At 38.5% G+C, this 18,076-nt stretch overlaps 3 protein-coding genes across 3 annotated transcripts; 1 reads left to right on the top strand and 2 right to left on the bottom strand.

Moving 5' to 3' along the window:
* Nucleotides 1-289: 289 nt before the first annotated feature.
* Nucleotides 290-6,536, bottom strand: dmc1 (DNA meiotic recombinase 1). The gene is made up of 13 exons (XM_084740485.1): nucleotides 6,160-6,536; nucleotides 5,392-5,436; nucleotides 5,051-5,197; nucleotides 4,815-4,897; nucleotides 4,279-4,331; nucleotides 4,132-4,173; nucleotides 3,959-4,031; nucleotides 3,294-3,385; nucleotides 3,077-3,150; nucleotides 2,740-2,854; nucleotides 2,517-2,577; nucleotides 2,273-2,389; nucleotides 290-687 (listed from the first exon to the last, which is right to left on the bottom strand). Exons 1-13 carry the CDS (start codon nucleotides 6,220-6,222, stop codon nucleotides 618-620), a joined length of 1,035 nt encoding a protein of 344 aa, XP_084596611.1. The 5' UTR covers nucleotides 6,223-6,536; the 3' UTR covers nucleotides 290-617.
* Nucleotides 6,537-7,867: 1,331 nt separating this feature from the next.
* On the bottom strand, nucleotides 7,868-11,239 carry tomm22 (translocase of outer mitochondrial membrane 22 homolog (yeast)). The gene is made up of 4 exons (XM_084741464.1): nucleotides 10,964-11,239; nucleotides 10,075-10,193; nucleotides 9,318-9,435; nucleotides 7,868-8,268 (listed from the first exon to the last, which is right to left on the bottom strand). The coding sequence occupies exons 1-4, from the start codon at nucleotides 11,051-11,053 to the stop codon at nucleotides 8,194-8,196; spliced, it is 402 nt and encodes a 133-aa protein (XP_084597590.1). The 5' UTR covers nucleotides 11,054-11,239; the 3' UTR covers nucleotides 7,868-8,193.
* A 1,427-nt stretch (nucleotides 11,240-12,666) lies between these two features.
* On the top strand, nucleotides 12,667-17,544 carry maff (MAF bZIP transcription factor F). The gene is made up of 3 exons (XM_084740962.1): nucleotides 12,667-12,808; nucleotides 15,826-15,916; nucleotides 16,691-17,544. The coding sequence occupies exons 1-3, from the start codon at nucleotides 12,720-12,722 to the stop codon at nucleotides 17,132-17,134; spliced, it is 624 nt and encodes a 207-aa protein (XP_084597088.1). The 5' UTR covers nucleotides 12,667-12,719; the 3' UTR covers nucleotides 17,135-17,544.
* Nucleotides 17,545-18,076: the final 532 nt, after the last annotated feature.

The following is an 18,076-nucleotide window of genomic DNA, read 5'->3' as shown; positions in this document are numbered from 1 at the left end:
GATTTCACATCAAAACCAGACATCATTCTCAGCAGCCATATTGATGTGAAATAGAAGGGTTAAACACCTGTGTTTACTCTATTTCATATCAACATGGCTGCTGTGTAGATCCCCATCCTGTGGTTAGAGCACATCCTCAGGCTGCCTAAGTGAGGACTGACCTGCCCTGAATCAAACACCCCTTCACTTTAATCAGTGTCACTTCAGTTGTACTGTGACGTAGCTGAAGTACTTTTTGGAAGCAGTTTTAGTTTGACACACTTAAAATTATTTTTGAGAGTAGTTAAGATGTAGTGTAACTTCTTTTTTATTGTGAAGTAGCAAGTAGTTTGGTAAACTACAGTTTTAAAGAACTTCCCCCAACACTGGTTGTCAGGATAAACTATAAAAAGTAGATAAACTGTTCTCTTTTTTGTTCATTTACCATAAATACAACAAAGAATATAAATAGAATAAATAAATCAAAAAGTACCACAGTACAAGACTCTCAGTGTAACTTTAAGAAGTTATGTGAAATTATAAAAGTCAATAAATAAATTCATTAAAATACCTTAAATAACTTTACATGGACAGGATCAGGGAACTATGCTAACATGTGTCTCTTTTGCTTTTATTCTTCACTCTTTGGCGTCAGTAATTCCTCCAGCAGAGATGGCAAAGGTGGCCTCATTCTCAGGCATATCAGGGCTAGAGGAAATCAAGAAGGAGAGATAAATGAGTACAGCTACGGTGTTCAAATTAAAGTCCAAGTCTGTTGTCACTGAGGCATCTCAGTCCAGATCCAAGTCCACTTTTAGTTCTGCTCATACACCCTACAACATTTTTTTTTTTTTTTTGGCAAGCTATGAATTCCACACAGCTTCTCCTGCTAGTTAATTTAAAATCCTCATACAGTGAGACAGTACTACACTATACACTGCATGCTCACAGCTATGTCAAAATATGTCAGCAAAGGTGGGTTAAAAAATACATTTCTCATTATCATATCTACAAGTATCTTAAGTTGATGATGAGCAGATACAAAGATTGAAAGTGAGATCATTAGATTAATTTGAGGTGGAACTTTATGACAGTGGTGGAAGAAGTATTCAGAAACTTTGCTAAAGTAAAAGGACTGATATCATAGTGTAAAATACGTGGTTAAAACTAAAAGTCGGGCATAATAAATGTTCATAATCTTAAGTAAAAATATGAAAGTATAATCAGCAAAATCTTCTTAAATATTAAAAGTATAAAATACTCAATACAAAAAATGTCCTCTCTGGCTGTTATACTATTATATATTATATAATAAATTATTATTACCTCTGCTAAAGAGAGTATGCGTTCAGTGCCGTTTGTCTGTTCGTTTTTCAGCAAGGTTACAGAAAAAACGCTACCCCAATTTTCATGAAACGTGGTGGAAGAGTATTTCGGGAATTTTGGAGCAGATCCAAATCACAGGTTGGATAAATTATTCTTCACTTTCATTAAAATTGCAATGTAGGACATTTTGGCAGAGATCTGCCCCTCTAGTTAGTGGTAGCATTGATAAAAAACAGGATTTTATTAAGTGGATTGTTTGGTTTGTAAAAATTCTGATGATAAAGAGAAATGTCGTTACAATTAATCAAGTGACAACTTCACAATGCAAATGTTTTTTCACAAAAAATAACTTAATGAATTATCAAAATTGATGAAGATTTTCTGTCAAACATCTAACTGAATAACCGATTAATCATTTCAGCTGGACCTGTATAAACTGCTGATAGTCTATAACATATTTTAATAAAGACTTCATATGTTTTCTAACTAAAGCTGCCAGGTAAATGCAGTGAAGTAAAAAGTACAATAATTCCCTCTAAGAATGTAGTGAAAGTAAAGTACAAGTACCTCCAATTTGTATTTAAGTACAGTACTTGAGTAAATGTATTTTGTTTCTTTCCACCGCTGCTTTATGACACAAAAAAAAACTGTTGAATTATGGTCAAAACCTGTTCATGCTTAGAGTTCAGTGATACAAGAAACGAAACTGAGTGCAAAGCAGAAGACCTTGTTGTGATTTCACAACATTTATTCAGGTATATAAAAATCACATGTCAGTTTGTTCCGCTGATGATTATCTCATCTGATCACATGAACAGGAAGTAAAACTTCAAATGTCATTTGCAGCTGACACTTTCAAGTATCTTATGGGTCTCAATATTTTAGACAACAAGCTGTGTATTATGACTCCGTGAATTGAAAAATTATGCATTTCTGCATATTATAAATTAGAAGAACAGCCAACTACCTGTCGAATACTTTGGCGATTCTCATCTCTCCACGCCCCTTCCTCAAACTGATCCGTGTGGTGGAGGCGTGGGCCAGGATATGCCCACCGATTGGCTTCTTGGGATCAGCTTGAAACCTAAAACAGGGACAGAAAATATAAAACTATCAAACAATGTCTCATCCAATGTGTGAGCAATAAAGAAAAATTTCAAGCACAAAACTCGTCTGAATTATTCAGAATAAGAGAATTTTGCACATCTTACGTCATTCCTGCGCCGGGATCAGCTGTCATTTGGTTGGTGACGAACACCGCCACGTTGTACTCTACGAAAAACATAAATGAAGGCCAATAAGATACAGGAGCAAAATCCTAAAATGACCATCATTATTGCAAATATCCCAGTTTTATACTTTAAAACCCCCATGTGTATATGGCAGATAAGATATACGGCTGATGTCTGTGGCTTTCACACTCCTGGTTCAGACCTTCAGAGATTTTCTGCAGCCTGGAGAGCATCTGGGCCAGTTTCTGCTGGCGTTCAGCCAGCTCACCTCGACCAGAAAAGTCCACCCTGAACAGAGCCATGATGGAGTCGATAATCTGACAACAGGGAGGAGCAGATAAGGCGACTGAAAGGCTGAGAATGTGAGGAGGAATCTCTGCTATTAAAATGTATGCCTATTGTTCAACACTCAAATTAAAGTGTTCATTGTCGCCCTCGAATAGCTTCACAAAGACAGTGACCAAAATGGAGGGGGAAGTAAAACCAAAGAACAAAATGAACATGTGAAATATGTTTTTAGAATTTATTCTTTTACTCACCAACAGTTTGAACACTCCTCCTTCCTCGTGGAATTTGGCTGCTACAAAGTCCAACAGCTCCATCTGATGTTCACCTGAGGAGCGAGCAGGACAAAAGTTGAAAGCGTCAGAATATTATAAACCTCTCAGGAGAGGCAGCTTCAGTACAAACTGCTCTGCCTCTGCACAACACAAATGTGCACATGATTTCTGGTTTAAATAAATGGTGTGTTCGCACTGGTATAGGCCCGGGCGTAAAGCACATTGTCCAGCACAGCGTCATGGTCCACATTAAACCTGTCTGCAATGTCCCTCAGTCTGTCTGGACGACTGGAACCAGACAAGTAGAAGTTAAGGATAATGTGGAACAGAATGACGAGGAAAACATACTGATAGACACATGACCAATCTCTACATGGAAACATTATAAAGTTGCAACAAGTAATTGATAAATTGTCAACTACTAAATTTATTGCCAACTATTTGATAAATTATTCATTTGTTTGATTCATTTTATATTAAAAAAGTCAAAATTCCCTAATTCCAGCTTCTTAAATGTGAATAATTTTTGGTTTCTTTAGTCCTCTATAACAGTAAACTTAATATTGCTGGATTGTGGACAAAATAAGATTTGAGGACATCATCTTGGGCTTTGGGAAATTATACATTTTTAACAATTTTCTGGCACTTTATAGACCAAACGTCTAATTGATTAATCAAGAAGATAATCAAAAGATTAACTGACCATGAAAAAAATTGTTAGTTGCAGCCCCATCACGTTGTCAAAATGAGAAATTAGTAGGATTTGATGTAGGACAACAAATATAACAAAACAAATAAATCAAAAGATTTAAGCATCAACCAAACTGTATGTCAAATGTTGTGTGATCAATGTGAGGATACAAGGTGTTTTCTGTGTCAATAAAGACCACTTTCCCCCCTGAGTAGCCGTCCTCGCTTGGCAGCTGTGCAGTGACTGCACAAAAACAAAACAGAATCTATTTTAATGAATCTATTTGACATTTACAGTTTTGTTTGATCATAGAGCAGCCATTTTAAAAAGGCTCTATACTCACCACAGAGTGTGTGAGACAGCTGGGTTTTCCCTGTGCGGAACTCTGTGGGATGAAAAAATGTTGGGAGTTTTGAGTCAGTGGCGTAAACCTGAGTGATATTTAAACTGTCTAATTATACAAAGTATATGTAACTATACATCTGCTCACCTCCAAAGGCCTCCGTGATAGCCATGCTCTCTATACCACCACCCAAAAGTTTACTGCAGAGACAAAAGATATATGTTGTAACATTAATGCTAGTCACTTCACCCCTTCTGCAGCCAAATAGATTTTACAATAAAACCAAACATCCTGTCAATATTCTTAAGTGTCAGTGCATCTGGTAAAGTCGAATCATTTGTGCCATGATACTGATAATTTGACAATATGTGGGATAATTGTTGGTTTAACAAAACAATTATTAATAATGTTGACTAAATAACCTAGCAAAGTGAGGTGTTCATTATTACTTTTGCTTTGCTAGACATGTCTCATAAATTAAGAAAATTATATCAATTAAGTGAAATATAGCCTTTATATTAAAACAACTTAACTCTCAGAGGCTACCTTATTAAATGATATCTCCCATATATCTCAATCATATGATATAATTAATTGTAAATGCAGAAAATACAAACTGTTGCAACATGTTCAGTGGTGCAAATCCTGCAGTCTACATCTTATGAACATGATTAAATCTTAACTCAAACTCCTGGCTCCCAGTTGTGATGTGGAACACCTGCTTCCTCTTTGCACTGTACTCAAAGGCGGTCTGGAAACCAACACTCTGTGATGTAAAGAAATTTATCTCATATTGTACCTGAAATGTTCTGTACCTTATTTTATCTCATTTCTCAACAATTCAGTCTTAAGATCAAAAGAATAAAGTAGTACAGACTGAAGGATGAAATGCAATTCGCACTAGAAAATCCCACCTCACCAGCATTTTCCCAGCAGCCTCCTTGATTTTTTCCACTTTTGCCTCTGACAGACCCCTGATGTTGCACAAAGCCTTGCGAGTCGTCATCTGGATCCCCTTCACAGTGCAAATACCCACTGACTTCATCTTTTTGATGTCTGCCATATTCTGTGAACACAGGTGGGGGTGGACAGAGAGACGCTCACACAGACAACTGACTTTTGATGGGATACAGTCAATTTGCAATTTAAACATCAACCAAACTGCACATCAAATGTTGTACAGCTGTTCTTGCCATTATGAAGGGACATGGTGTTCTTTGTGTCAGTGAACAGTACGTTTCAGCTGTGCCATTTACTCACAATCCCATGTTTCTGCAGGAGGTCAATGTCTTGGAAAAAGCACTCCTGTTAGAGTCAGAGAAAAAGAAAATCAATCAATTAAATATTTACTGGGGGGGCGTAAATCACAAGTTTCATCACAATATGACATTATATTGACTCTTTCGACAATGATACAATATTTCCTGATATCACAATGTATGCCATGATACAATTTCAATTCACTTCAAGAAGCTGTCAGCCCTTTTCTTTACTGCCTTTGGACATAAAAAGAAAAAAACAACAAATAAATCATTGTAAATTGTAACCAATTAAGTGCAACAAAGTTTGCTTTAGATTGACCATGACAACACACACATAAAACATCAGGAAGACTTAACAAAAGTCTAAAATTCAGCTCAATCAAGCAATTTCAAAATAAAGGCGCATCTTTAAGATGATGATCTGGATTGATGTTTTCACTTTGCATCAGTGGCATTGAATAGCTGATCATTGAATTTATGTAGGATCCAGATCGATGGGTTGGTACACCCCTAACAGCTGCTGAGGATTAGCTCTAAACTTGATCACTGAGGACAAGAAAACAGGTATTACCTTAAAACCAGCTGAAGTGTAGCAAAAGTTACAAGTAAATCATAAACCTTTAACACTATATTTAAATGTTTGTACCTAAATGGTATTATCTTTTATTAGCATGTATAAATTATTGTATTGTATTTAGATTTTTTAGAATTGTGTAGAATTTTTAGTAATGCAAACTAGTAAAGATTAATTTAAAGCTTAACTCACCTCCTCATCCTGAAAACCAGTATCATCCTCAACAACCTGGTCCTCCACAGCTTTCATTTTCATAGTATTGGTCAAATGTTTAAGAGTAAATGGATTTTGCTGGTCCAGTTAGCTCCTGTCAATCGAGAAAGGGTCTTTAGCTGAGGTTAGCTCAGTTAGCTAACACAACATTTTTAAGTACATTGCTAACTGGCCTTGCTAACTACTTACGACATAAACAAGATTGTCAGTAAAACTATAAAAAATAAGAACATTCGGTCGTTCAGTTATTTTAACCTGAAAACGAAAAGAATATCAAGAACCTGCCTTAGAAAATACACGTTTAATTTGAATTAAAATGTAGAACTAGCTAGAGGTTGCTTCTTAAACGCGGCGACTGGCGGGAATTCGTGATTTTTGTGCTGTTCAAGTGCAGTCGGAAATTACGCATTTCATAATTCAGAGCTTTAACCATGCATGTCATGACATAAAACAAAACAATGTCCTGCTTGATGCCCGAACAACCATGAAAAACTTAATAAAGTGACTTATAGCAGGTCTGAAATTTAAAAAATGCTCATTAGTTTTTACTCTGAAGTCAAGGTAACATGTTTCCATCACAACTCTCGGACCAGGAGCTGAAACTAATACTAATAACATCAGCACCATCACTACAATAATGGACCTCTTCACTGCTAACATGACGTACTGGTGACATGCCACAGCAAGAAAAGCACAGATGTAAATAATATTAATTATAGCTGTATTACATTGTACTTCAGTTCAAGCTCTCGTGTAATCAAGTCTGCTGTGAAAAAGGTATACATGGCATAAGTTTAATTTCTATTTTGAGACGACATAAATTACCCTTTGTAGAAAAAAATGATATACAACTCAGTGGAAAAACAATCTTGCACTCCCCTACAATAATTTAAATGTTAGACAACATTTAAAATATAATTTACTTGTTAATGTATTTAATATCATTTATTGGTCTCTCATTCATAAATCCCTCATGCTTAATGTGCTGTTTTAAAATAGCAAATGCTGAAAATAAACACTTGACTTTCCATTTGATTTGGTGTTTTAATTACTGCAGTCATGTTGAACACAAAACAGAGACATGGGTTTTCTCACTCACTGTACTTGTTGATGTCATATGGATAACAGAGAAATGAACAATATCTTAAGATAGAATATGTCACGCTAATAGAGACATTTAAGCATCAAACTTTGTCAGTCACCACAACCACATTTGTCCTCACATGTAGGACATGTTTCCTGTCTTCAATGACAAGACACTTTTCACTGGAAAAGGACACAATAATCTGTGAATGGTTGAGCAGCATGGAATCAGAGCTGCTGCTGCTCTGCACAATCCGTTGTTTAAAATCAGAGAAATGTACAAAAAAAACATGACCTACGGCCAGCTTGATGTGAAAGCATTGCACAAACATATTCTGTAGACCACATTCCTATCAGTCAGTATTGTTTGCAGCATGATTCACAATGCATCAGGCCTGTCTGTCAGATATTTTATGAACATTATTCTCTACATAGAAGTGGAACTAGCAAGTTCATGTTGATTGACAAACTGCCAACATACTGTAAGTATCACGACATTCTTCAGACTGCAAACACCAAGACATACAATTGGTAACCACCAGGATTTTTTTCTTTCCATTTATCCACCCGTACCTGCTATCCCCTAAAGAACACAACATTAATGTTGATTTAAGTATTTATTTAAAAAAGAAACAGAAAATAGAAGCAGCGCTCCTGGAAATAAGTCTCTGCATGATGTTGGAGTAAGGAGAGACAGTGAGAGAGAAGTGTTAGAAACGCATCCCATCATCCTCCTCCTCAAATCCCATTAGTCAATCCAGTAGGCTGGAGTGAGCCTAATGTCGCACCGCTGACGTACGGCTTTTGCTTATTTTTTTCTTTTAACTGCAGTTCTTTGCCCTTCTTCATGGTCTCTCTGTCTCTCCTTGTGACTGTCCACGCTGTGCTGCTAACAGCCGATCTCAGATTCACATCGGTGCTTCCTGTCTCTCACATCTTGCCAGGAGCAGGAGGCATCATGCCCGGCATCCCGCCAGACATTCCAGTATTGGGCCCCAGCAGGATCTAGAAAGGAAAGAATCGATCATTCAGTCTGTTTATCAATGTACTTGGCGTGTACACTGCATTTATATACTTGCTTCCACACCTGAAATACCTGTAGACCTGATCCTAATGACCCCCTAAAGCCTTAAGCCCTGAACCTTCATAGACTCAGCCTAGTGGGTTTGGAACTTTTTATTTTATTTTATTTTTTTCTTCATGGCCAAGGTAGTTAAGAGACTGACTGCCTGATTTGACCATCTTCAACACTCATGTAAACTTTTTTCTCTTTCTTTTTTTGTAGTTGCTCGTTCCATGTTTGTTCACAGTTCATTTATTTTTCAATTAACAAAATGACAACATACAAATATTTAGAATAACAATAGCAGCACGTAGAAATCAAACTTAAATGACATACATACTTATGAGGAACAATTACATAAAAATAATATACACAAATATAAACACAGCATATTACTTTTGTTGTTGTTTAATAAAGAGTGATATAAGTTAAAAAATTCAGTTCAAAGAGAAAAAGTTAAATCTGTTTGTGAATGAAAAACTTTGCATATAGAATATTGAAATTAATCAGAGATTCAAGAGTGCTGTCATCTACAAACACTTGTGTTTACTGAGGTGTGTGCCAAACAAACATGTTTCCCTTCATCTGGAGAAGAGCCCAGGTCATCTGTGCACAACTACAATATTATTCATAATAATGTTGTTTTCTCATACATTACTGTTCTGGTTCTGCAATTTGGATATTGCACTTGGTCATATTGTGATTTTATTGTGATTAATTGTGCAGCCCTACTATGAATTATGGGTAATTCCCCTCCTCAGGAAAAGTGCAGAGATGCAGACTCACAGAAAGTGTGCATAGATGGATCAAAAAGTCTGCAAAAGAGTCACAATGGACTTGATGATGTGACAGTGGGAAAAGCCCTAAACCCTTGCAGACTTAGCAGGGATGCACCTCAAAGTCTGTTAGTCTGTGAGTGAGGACACTGGGATCACTGGGATCAGGCCACTGAACCCTCTCAAGACGTTGCTTACCACACATGACCACCCACCTGTCTCTGCTGTTGTAGCTGCTGCTGCTCCAACTGTAGTCTTTCTGTCTCAAACACAACAGGCAGCACCAGGATCATGAAGGAGGTAGTACCCACCCAGAGCGCTGAGCGAGAAAAACTGAAACAAATGAACAACCTGATTAGTTTCTGCTCTTTTAGATGTTCCAGTCCATGATATGGACCAGGGATCTCTATACACAGTAATTTACAATATGTAACTGTCTAGAAAATGTGAGTCCAGCACATGAGAACAAACATGGGACTGAGGTTGTCAAAAGCATTGATACTTGTTAAATATTATGTTTGAAACAATAAATATCCCTCAATTTTAGTATTGAAAGTACTCTAACTATTAAAAAATGATGTAAGTCATCATTTAAGATCATGTTCACTTCAGTCTTTACTGTCCTGCCTGAAATTTGGCTTGCAGCATCACAAAACCAGAGGGTGTTGAGTAACATTTTCTGTACGAAGACTGCTGTTGTTAATTAATAAAAGAAAAAAATATCATATGTCATGTGCCTAGGATCTTTAATCTTTTTGCCGTAGCACTGATGAAAGGGGTATTAAGGATCTCTCTTTCTTTATGTTAGTGTTGGATCAAAATTCTGGTGTCATGACAACTGGACAGGACCAACTTCTGCTGTTGGGATCAAGCCTTTGAATTAACAGTTAATCTCTTTATCTACTGGGCTACACCAACACGCTGTATAAATTTATATAATGGTGAGGTGAGATGAGGTGAAAAGAGAAATACCTGTAAAACTTCTTGGCCAGTGAGACGGAGCACTGTGCAGACACCTCAGCAGCGGTGCGAACTGTATCAGGAAACATTTCTGTCAGGCCCCACAACCTCTCCATCAATGTTTCATCCAGCTTATGGACACAGATACAAACATCAGACATGACAGTTTAGTGCAAAAAAAAGCAATGTGAGTAAGCAATCAAGCAGAACTGCAACTAAATGATTATTGCTATGGTTGATCTCGATTAATCAATTAATACTTGTTTGGTCTCTACAGTGTCTATCAGTGTTTCCCAAAGTGTGGGGTGATGTTATCAAATGTCTTTTTTCGTCCACAGCCCAAAAATATTCAGTTGTTGTAAAGGAGTAAAGAACACCAAAATGTACCTTTAAGAAGCTGGGACTTTTTTCCTTAATAAAATTACTCAAACCGATCAATCGATTAATTTAATGATCAATTAATTGTTGCAGCTCTACAATCAAGCAAGGAGGGCCTCTCATGACTAAAAGAACATGCAGAGAAAACAAATACACATTTATTTAGAAACAGTTTGTCCATCTTTAGCTTGCTACTGCTGATGTTAACATAATTAGAAATACTCTTACCACTGTCAACACATTCAAGATGATAACATGATAATAAAATGGACGACTAGTAAATAATACTTCTAACTATTTATGAATTGTGTGCAGCAGACTACTGACTCGGACATGGTTTTATCTAAACCAGGACAAGCACCTCAGGTGGGTAATTAGCTAACTGGTTAGCATGGATAGCCATATTAGCTAGTCACGTTTCACCAAGAAAATGGTATGCTGGGAACAATAAAGTGCGACTCTGCGTTACGTTTTTCTTCTCATTCACATTTCCCAGAGTTCCCCAGCATGACCAGCCACTTACATCTTCATCATCGTCGTCGTCGATCTCGTCCTCGGGGGGCCGGGTAGACACCGGGCCCGCAGAGGGGGAAAGCTCCTCGATTTCGGCCATGTCTCCTGCCGCAAGCCCGCTTGTCTCCGTCTCTGTATCAGCTGTGCGCGCGCGGCGAGCAAGTCGCTAGAAATCGGGCAGTTTTATTGTGTTTTTAATTATTTTCCCCCGGCTTTCATTAAAGCTAATGCCAGGAGCGCCAGTCTTGAGGTCACAGTGGGAAAACGTGAGGCTTGTCAGGGACGGATGACGAGCGCAGGGCAGGGGTCAGTTTATACCGCATCATAACTAAACTGCGCCCCCTGCCGCCGCGGCTGTATAACTGCAGCATGTGGTTTTAAAAGAAACATGTTATTAACTGGCTAAAAATACTACTGTAATGTGTGTACGTTTTAGTTAGTATAGAGTCCAGGGCCTCCATCTATCATTTCTCTCAGTTAAGTTTCAACATTTTATTTAAATACCAGCTACAAAGGCTGTAAACTGTGTAAAGCATGTACATACTTATACATATACATACATCCTTATCCCTAATTGACCTTTTTCACTGCACCCATTTTGACATGAAATAGTAGTGTAAACACAGATGTTAATGCTTAATGATGCTTATTAAAGTATTATCTTTTGCTATCATGTTATATGTTTAATTTTGTACTTCACGTGACAAATTGGCACTATTTTGTCATTCAAGAGAGCTGGATAACAACCAGGAAATATAACACCACTAAATATTCATATTTTATCATATGGTTCAATGAAGAGTCTATTCAAATTCAGCCTACTAGCCACCAAAGACAAACCAATGAATAGCATTCACACTAAGTATGCAGTTCAACACAGTACATTTGCTACTGTAGATAAATTGAAAATACATTTTGGTCATTTGTGGACAAACTTCTATTGAGCATATTCTGAAAATTCTGAAAAAGGTTATTTTATTTTTTTCCAAATTGTTTTTTATTTATCACTTTTTTATTTTTGGCAGCTACATAAGGTTCCGTGGATGTCTGCTGTAAACCAGTGGTGGAGCGAGTACTTAATATCTGTACTCTCAGTAGAAGTACTGTGACATTCATGAAATATTATTCAACTGAAAGAAAACTACTGGTGCTTTTTTCTTTTTCTCAAAAACTCCTCAGAGTATTAGCAGATATTTAATTAAAAGGGATTTCAGTTTCTCCAAATCTTCAGTTTAAATTACTCCCAACTCCTATACAATCTACTACTATCATAAATAGATATAGAACGTCAGATGAAAGGTTCAGTCAGTCACTTAGTAATGAACTATGATTTTAAAAGTAACTGATTACAGTGTAATGCACACTTGAGTAAGAGTTATAAACTCTAAAAATACTCATAAAAGTACAAGTACCCAAAACTGACATTAATTACAGTAGTTTAAGAAGTTGTAATTTGTTACTTTCACCCCTGGTGTAAACTATGAGTTTGTGTGAGGAGCTTTTAGCTTCAGTTTTTGTATTTTATTGTTGCATTCTGTTGAATTTTTAACTTCACAAATGGGAAGTATTAAGCCCCTCCTGCTGTATTTAATGTCTTTCCAAAGAAGTTTGTTGTTGCTGGGAATAGTGAAGGGGGGCTGGTCATGGAAAAGTTCTGGGATGCAGGGATTCCTTGTTTACATCCTCCCGGAGTACGCCGCGGGGGCGGAGCTAGCTCCGCCCTCATTCTTTAGGCCTGACGTCATTGTCGCTTGTGTTTTTTATGAATGAAGGAATCCAACCTCAGAGAGCAGCGGAGTAATTCCGGGAAAAGGCGGACTGACATTTTGTCGCCAGAGTCGCTTCGACCCAGCAGGTAAGTGATCATTTTTGACTAGATATTAAAGGTTAAAATATTTAGCTTGAATCCGTCGGTAACAGCCGAACAGTAGATGACTTGTATCCGCCGGCGGAGACTCACCAACCAACCAAGAACAAGGCAGCTGTTTGCTTTAATCCCCTTTAGCTCGTCAGAAACCGTTGATGCTAACGTCGATGCTAACAGTTAACATTACTAGCATGTTTCAGATGATGCGGATAATTTGGCCCCGTTCTTTGTATTTGTGCCTCTATAGTTGTATCATTTGACAGCCAGAGAAGGTTCTTACATATTTATTTAACTGTATATTTTAAAAGAATTTAAATGGATTATTTAAAGTCTTACTAAAATGGATGTCGAGGGCACTCGTGATGGCTGTTTACTATAGCAGCAGCGCCTTTACCCCTGGCTGGCCAGCTCCTCTCCCTATAAGGATAAGGGTAGATTCTGGATGTAGCTAGATGAATAAATGGTGTTTCAATGGGTGGTTTGTGTTATATATTTATTATGTAGTTATTTAATATAAAACAGAATAGGTATTATGGTGTTATAACGCTATAAGCTTTGATAACTAGTGGTAGCTTGGCAGTGCTGCGTTCACTTGTTGCGTTCCACTGTGGTATTCCAGAAGTACTATGTCCACTAAAGCGATATTTATAGTAAAGTACATATGTGGATGTCCTGGGCTGTTTGGACAAATACAGAAGGACGTGGTCACAGCTGGTTTTCCTGGGTTTGGGCTGACTGGCAGTCTTAGCTGAGCTGAGCAGACCGTTTATTGCTGAATCACCCTGACTTTACGAAACGGCGGCGGTCTCATCGGTTTACAGCCGGAGTCCACCGGCTGGCTTGGTTGGACAACCACTATTGCTGCAACCTCCACTTCCCACGCATTTCGGGAAATTGAGTTTATTGTCAGCAAACTTCAGACCATTTAAACAGGTGTTTTATTTAGCTTTAGGTGGGTCAACACCTCCTGGAGAGGAGCTGTAGGCCTACATGAGCAGTTATTTTACTGTTTTAAAGTAAAGTTTTTAGCAAAATTGGATTATATTCTTGTAGCTGAACTTAAAATAGAGAATATATGGCTTTGTAACTTAAGTCATCTCTTTTTGCTTGTATGGTTCCTCCTTCTGCCTGAATGCATGGTTAGCCTGGTGGGAATTCAGTTTCTCTTCTGAAATGTTGCTGACGAGAGCACAAATCAAGTCTAATATTGAACTCCACTGGTTATATAGGCAGCGTTTGTCAGCAGAAATGTCTCCCAGGGCTGGGCGATATGGACAAAATCAAGTATCACAGTATTTTTAACCAAATACCAAAAGCAAACCTCAATATCAGTATTGTGACAGTGATGAAGGGATTAGTGTTGGTGCTTTCACAAACCATTAACACTGAGATTTTTGAGAAATTGTTATCTGTAATGTGGATATAATGACTAGTAGAATGGCTAGAATAGTTTGGTAAGTTAAGAATTACATTACTGTACTGTAAGACCAGGAAAAGACAACACATATACCATATACAGATATATGATATATATCTATATATGATATATATATATGATATCATGATATCAATATATTAAATAGCCCTAATGTGTGCATCATTTCAAAATTGACCATTTTGAGTCCTGGAAGAAAAAAACATCATAAAACCTTAAACTATTTCATTCAGCAAGCAAATTCAAGTAAAAATCAAAGGGTGTATTCAGTTCTAGAGTAGTGAAATTGGAAATGAAAATTCCTCATTTATAGCAGTGTAGTACCCTTTAATTGTAAATGTAATGAAAGTAAGTATAACCCTTATACTGTATTCTGTCATCATGCAACATTTTTCATGTACTTTTCTAAAGTCCTGGGCTATAAAGAAACTAAATAAAAGTCCATTCACTCACAAAAAAAAAATCCAATGTTGCAATCAATGCGAAAGTGAGCAGATTTACTCTCTAGAAGCTGTGTGGGGAAAACACCCTGTGGTTTGATGATGTCAAGGGAGAACCTGCCGATGTCAATTAAATGTTAATGTCAAGAGATATTTTTTGCTATGCAGTCAACACAGCATGGGTTCTCATCAGCACTGCAGGCTACGTGGTCGCTTCTATCCCGTGCGCTCTGGTCAGGATGAAAATTGAGACATCTAAAATGACCTCAAGTTGAAGTGCAGAGTCATTCTATCAACATGACATCAACCCAAGAAGTGACTAGGGGGAAAAATGCAGCGCGAGTTGGCCCACTGAGATGTTGGACTTTAATCCCACACAGCAATATTTGTGAGCTGACCTTAAGAGGAGTGTAGGAAGTCCCACGCGGTGTGTGTGTGTGTGTGTAGTGTTCAGCAAGAAGAATGGGAGAGAATTTCCAAATACAGTAGTGTAAGGCAGCACATGCTTAAACAAACACTCATACTGCTGTTACTGGGAGCAGCAATTAATGGGTGTGCAAATGCACCCAATCTCTGGAAAAATAATAGATAAAGAATAGCAAAAGATTTAATCAGTTTTTCTTTTACATTTCAATGCAAAAATAATAAGCATTTTAAAGAAGTTTCACTTGTTTTATATGTAGAGGCTATTGTGTTGTGTTCTTTTTTCACTTACATAATATTTGAAACAGTAAGATTAGTTCCCTGTCCCTGGACTTTTTGACAATGAAAGTTTTGAACCGTTGGTGTTGTGTAGACAAGAGGAAGTGTTGAGGGGATTGGTTAGGACACCTGCTTTGAGCAACCAGAGGGCAGACACATGATAACTTCCTCCTCACTATTCCAACGAACAGAGAAAGGCATGTCGCTTTCAAAACCTCCTCTTCCTTTCATATTGAACCACAGGGTTTAATGAGAGAGCGTGTTAGGAGAAGCATGAAAGATCAGTGGCTTCTCCTTCTCTTTATCGTGCATGACTGGCTGTCTTGTGAGCGGATGGTAAATGTCAAGCCCGCCAACTTGGACCAAAACAGCACGATGCCCCGAGTCACATGCGATAACATCCTTTTGTTTTGTTTTTGTTTTTCCAGAGTGTCTGTATCTGTGTTGACTGGAGTTTGGGGGGGAAAAACTGAAGACAGCCGGATCATGACGACAGAAAGAAGCAGCAAAGCCCTGAAGGTAAAAACACAGCCGGAGAGAAAACTCTTTCATTATCTCTACTTTTTACAAGAGGGAAAAAATCAGTGTTGGAAAGAAGAAGAAGTTTAACATCACTGGTTGTTTTCTCTTACTTTTTTCTAGATTGCAAACTGTCACCAGTGTGGTTGCAAATTTTATGCACCCTCCTTAACCAGTAGTTGAAAACAGTAACAATGGATTAATCATTAATAATCATGTGTTTTTTTCTTTCTCATATTAAGTTTAAGTGTAACTTTCCTTATTCAACAAATGGCTACACTGGACAAAACGCTGTCAAATGAGGTGCAGTTACTGCCACTACTAAACTATTGATAAATTACCAATGATTAAGTTTTCAGTTGGTGACAATTCTTAACAGCAGTTAATGATTAATCACTGTCATCCCTAATCAGTATACAATGTCAAGGACATCAGCATCATTGCACAGAAAACAATGAAAAAAAACAAGGCAGTATCACACACATGCTGTTCGTTTTAGATGTTTCATTTCCTTCTTTAAAACATAGAACTGGTCTTTCTTGATCGGAAATTTACGTTCATGAATGTAATAAAAATTTTAGAAAAGTTTTATAAGAAAAAATGCCAACCAACTTCCACAATTCACATGTAAAAGACTGAAATAGATGAGAGCCAATGAATGTGGAACCAAGTTTCAGGATGTAATTCATGTATGTCTCTCTTTAACTTTTGTTAATGTTTCTGTTGATTGGATTAAATTAAACTTCTGTTACCTTGTATTTTCTTCCTCTTCAGGTCAAGCAGGAATGTGGTGAGAACGTGCCCATCCTGTCCGACAGCGAGCTCATGTCCCTCTCGGTGCGAGAGCTTAACCTCCACCTGCGCGGCCTGTCCCGCGAGGAGATCCAAAAGCTGAAGCAGCGCCGTCGTACCCTGAAGAACCGGGGCTACGCCGCCAGCTGCCGGGTCAAACGGGTGTCCCAGCGTGAGGCCCTGGAGCAGCAGAAGATGGAGCTCCAGAGGGAGGTGGAGAGGCTCGGGGCCGAGAACGCCGGCATGAGGAAAGAGCTGGAGGGGCTGGGCGCACGCCTGGCTGCGCTCCAGAGGTTCGCCAGGGGCTTGGAGGCCGGCGGGGGCCACCTGCTGGCTACGGCCCCACGCCTCAACACTGCCTCAGTCATCACCATCGTGAAGAGTCCACCACAGCCTCAGCCACAGAGAGAACAGGAGCCGTCCTAGAAGGAGCTGCTGGAGCCAGACTAGGGGGGAGGGACGCACAACCTGCAATGCAAACACACACACACACCTGCAAACACACACATACTTAGACACACATGCCGAGAACAGGAGGATATTAGTAGAAAAATACTAAACACATTACGCCTCGTTCACATTTCCAAAATCCGTTGCAGAAGTCATTAATTCCTGTGTGATACAGTGTTGACGGAGTGGTGTGTAACGTCACCGAACAGACAGCAACTAGCTTAGTTTTCCAAAGCAGGGGCCAGGAACAGTTTAGAAATCATGTAGGACGGGTGGAGATCTCCTCCACTTAATGCCATTTTATGATGCTGGAATTTAGTCGACTGAAATTTAGTAAAGCAGCTGTCAAAGTTTAGAATCACGCAGAGAAGACGCAGCGGGTTTAATGTGAACGAGGCGTCAGAGCATCACACACACACGCACAAAACCTTCACACTCATCCCCCCCCCCGATCCACGTGGGGCATATACATTGACTAACTGGACTCTGACTGAAGCCAAACCAATGCGGAGTTACTGTACATCCTCACTTCTCAACAAAGCCAGCTGCAACGCTGATGCTCCAGAAAGGCCGGGGGCTTCAGTTTATGGCACCTGACCAACACCAGGGTGGGGCGAACATGTGTGTAGCTCTACGTTGTCTGCATTCCTGGTACAGTTGTAGTCTGAAGCGTTTAGCTGTTTTTTATTACCAACCCAGGCTCATGTGTCTCTGCTACCATGCAAGAAAGTGTCCCAAAGTTATGAGTCACTTCTGTTAGTCATTAATGAAGAGTTTCTCAACCTCAGTGTCACTTGATATGCAGACGGGGTCATGGGAGTGACACTTTGGTGTGTCTTGGTTTAATAGTTTCAAAAGCATAATTTCAATATGATCAAACCGGCAACAGTACGCCAGACTTGCACTCATTTAACAGCT

The sequence above is a fragment of the Lutjanus erythropterus genome, chromosome 17 (genome assembly GCF_056507025.1).
Source record: "Lutjanus erythropterus isolate fLutEry1 chromosome 17, fLutEry1.hap2, whole genome shotgun sequence".
Taxonomy (NCBI): domain Eukaryota; kingdom Metazoa; phylum Chordata; class Actinopteri; order Lutjaniformes; family Lutjanidae; genus Lutjanus; species Lutjanus erythropterus.
The sequence above is the reverse complement of the archived record's forward strand: the minus strand, read 5'-3'. Positions and strand labels throughout refer to the sequence as shown.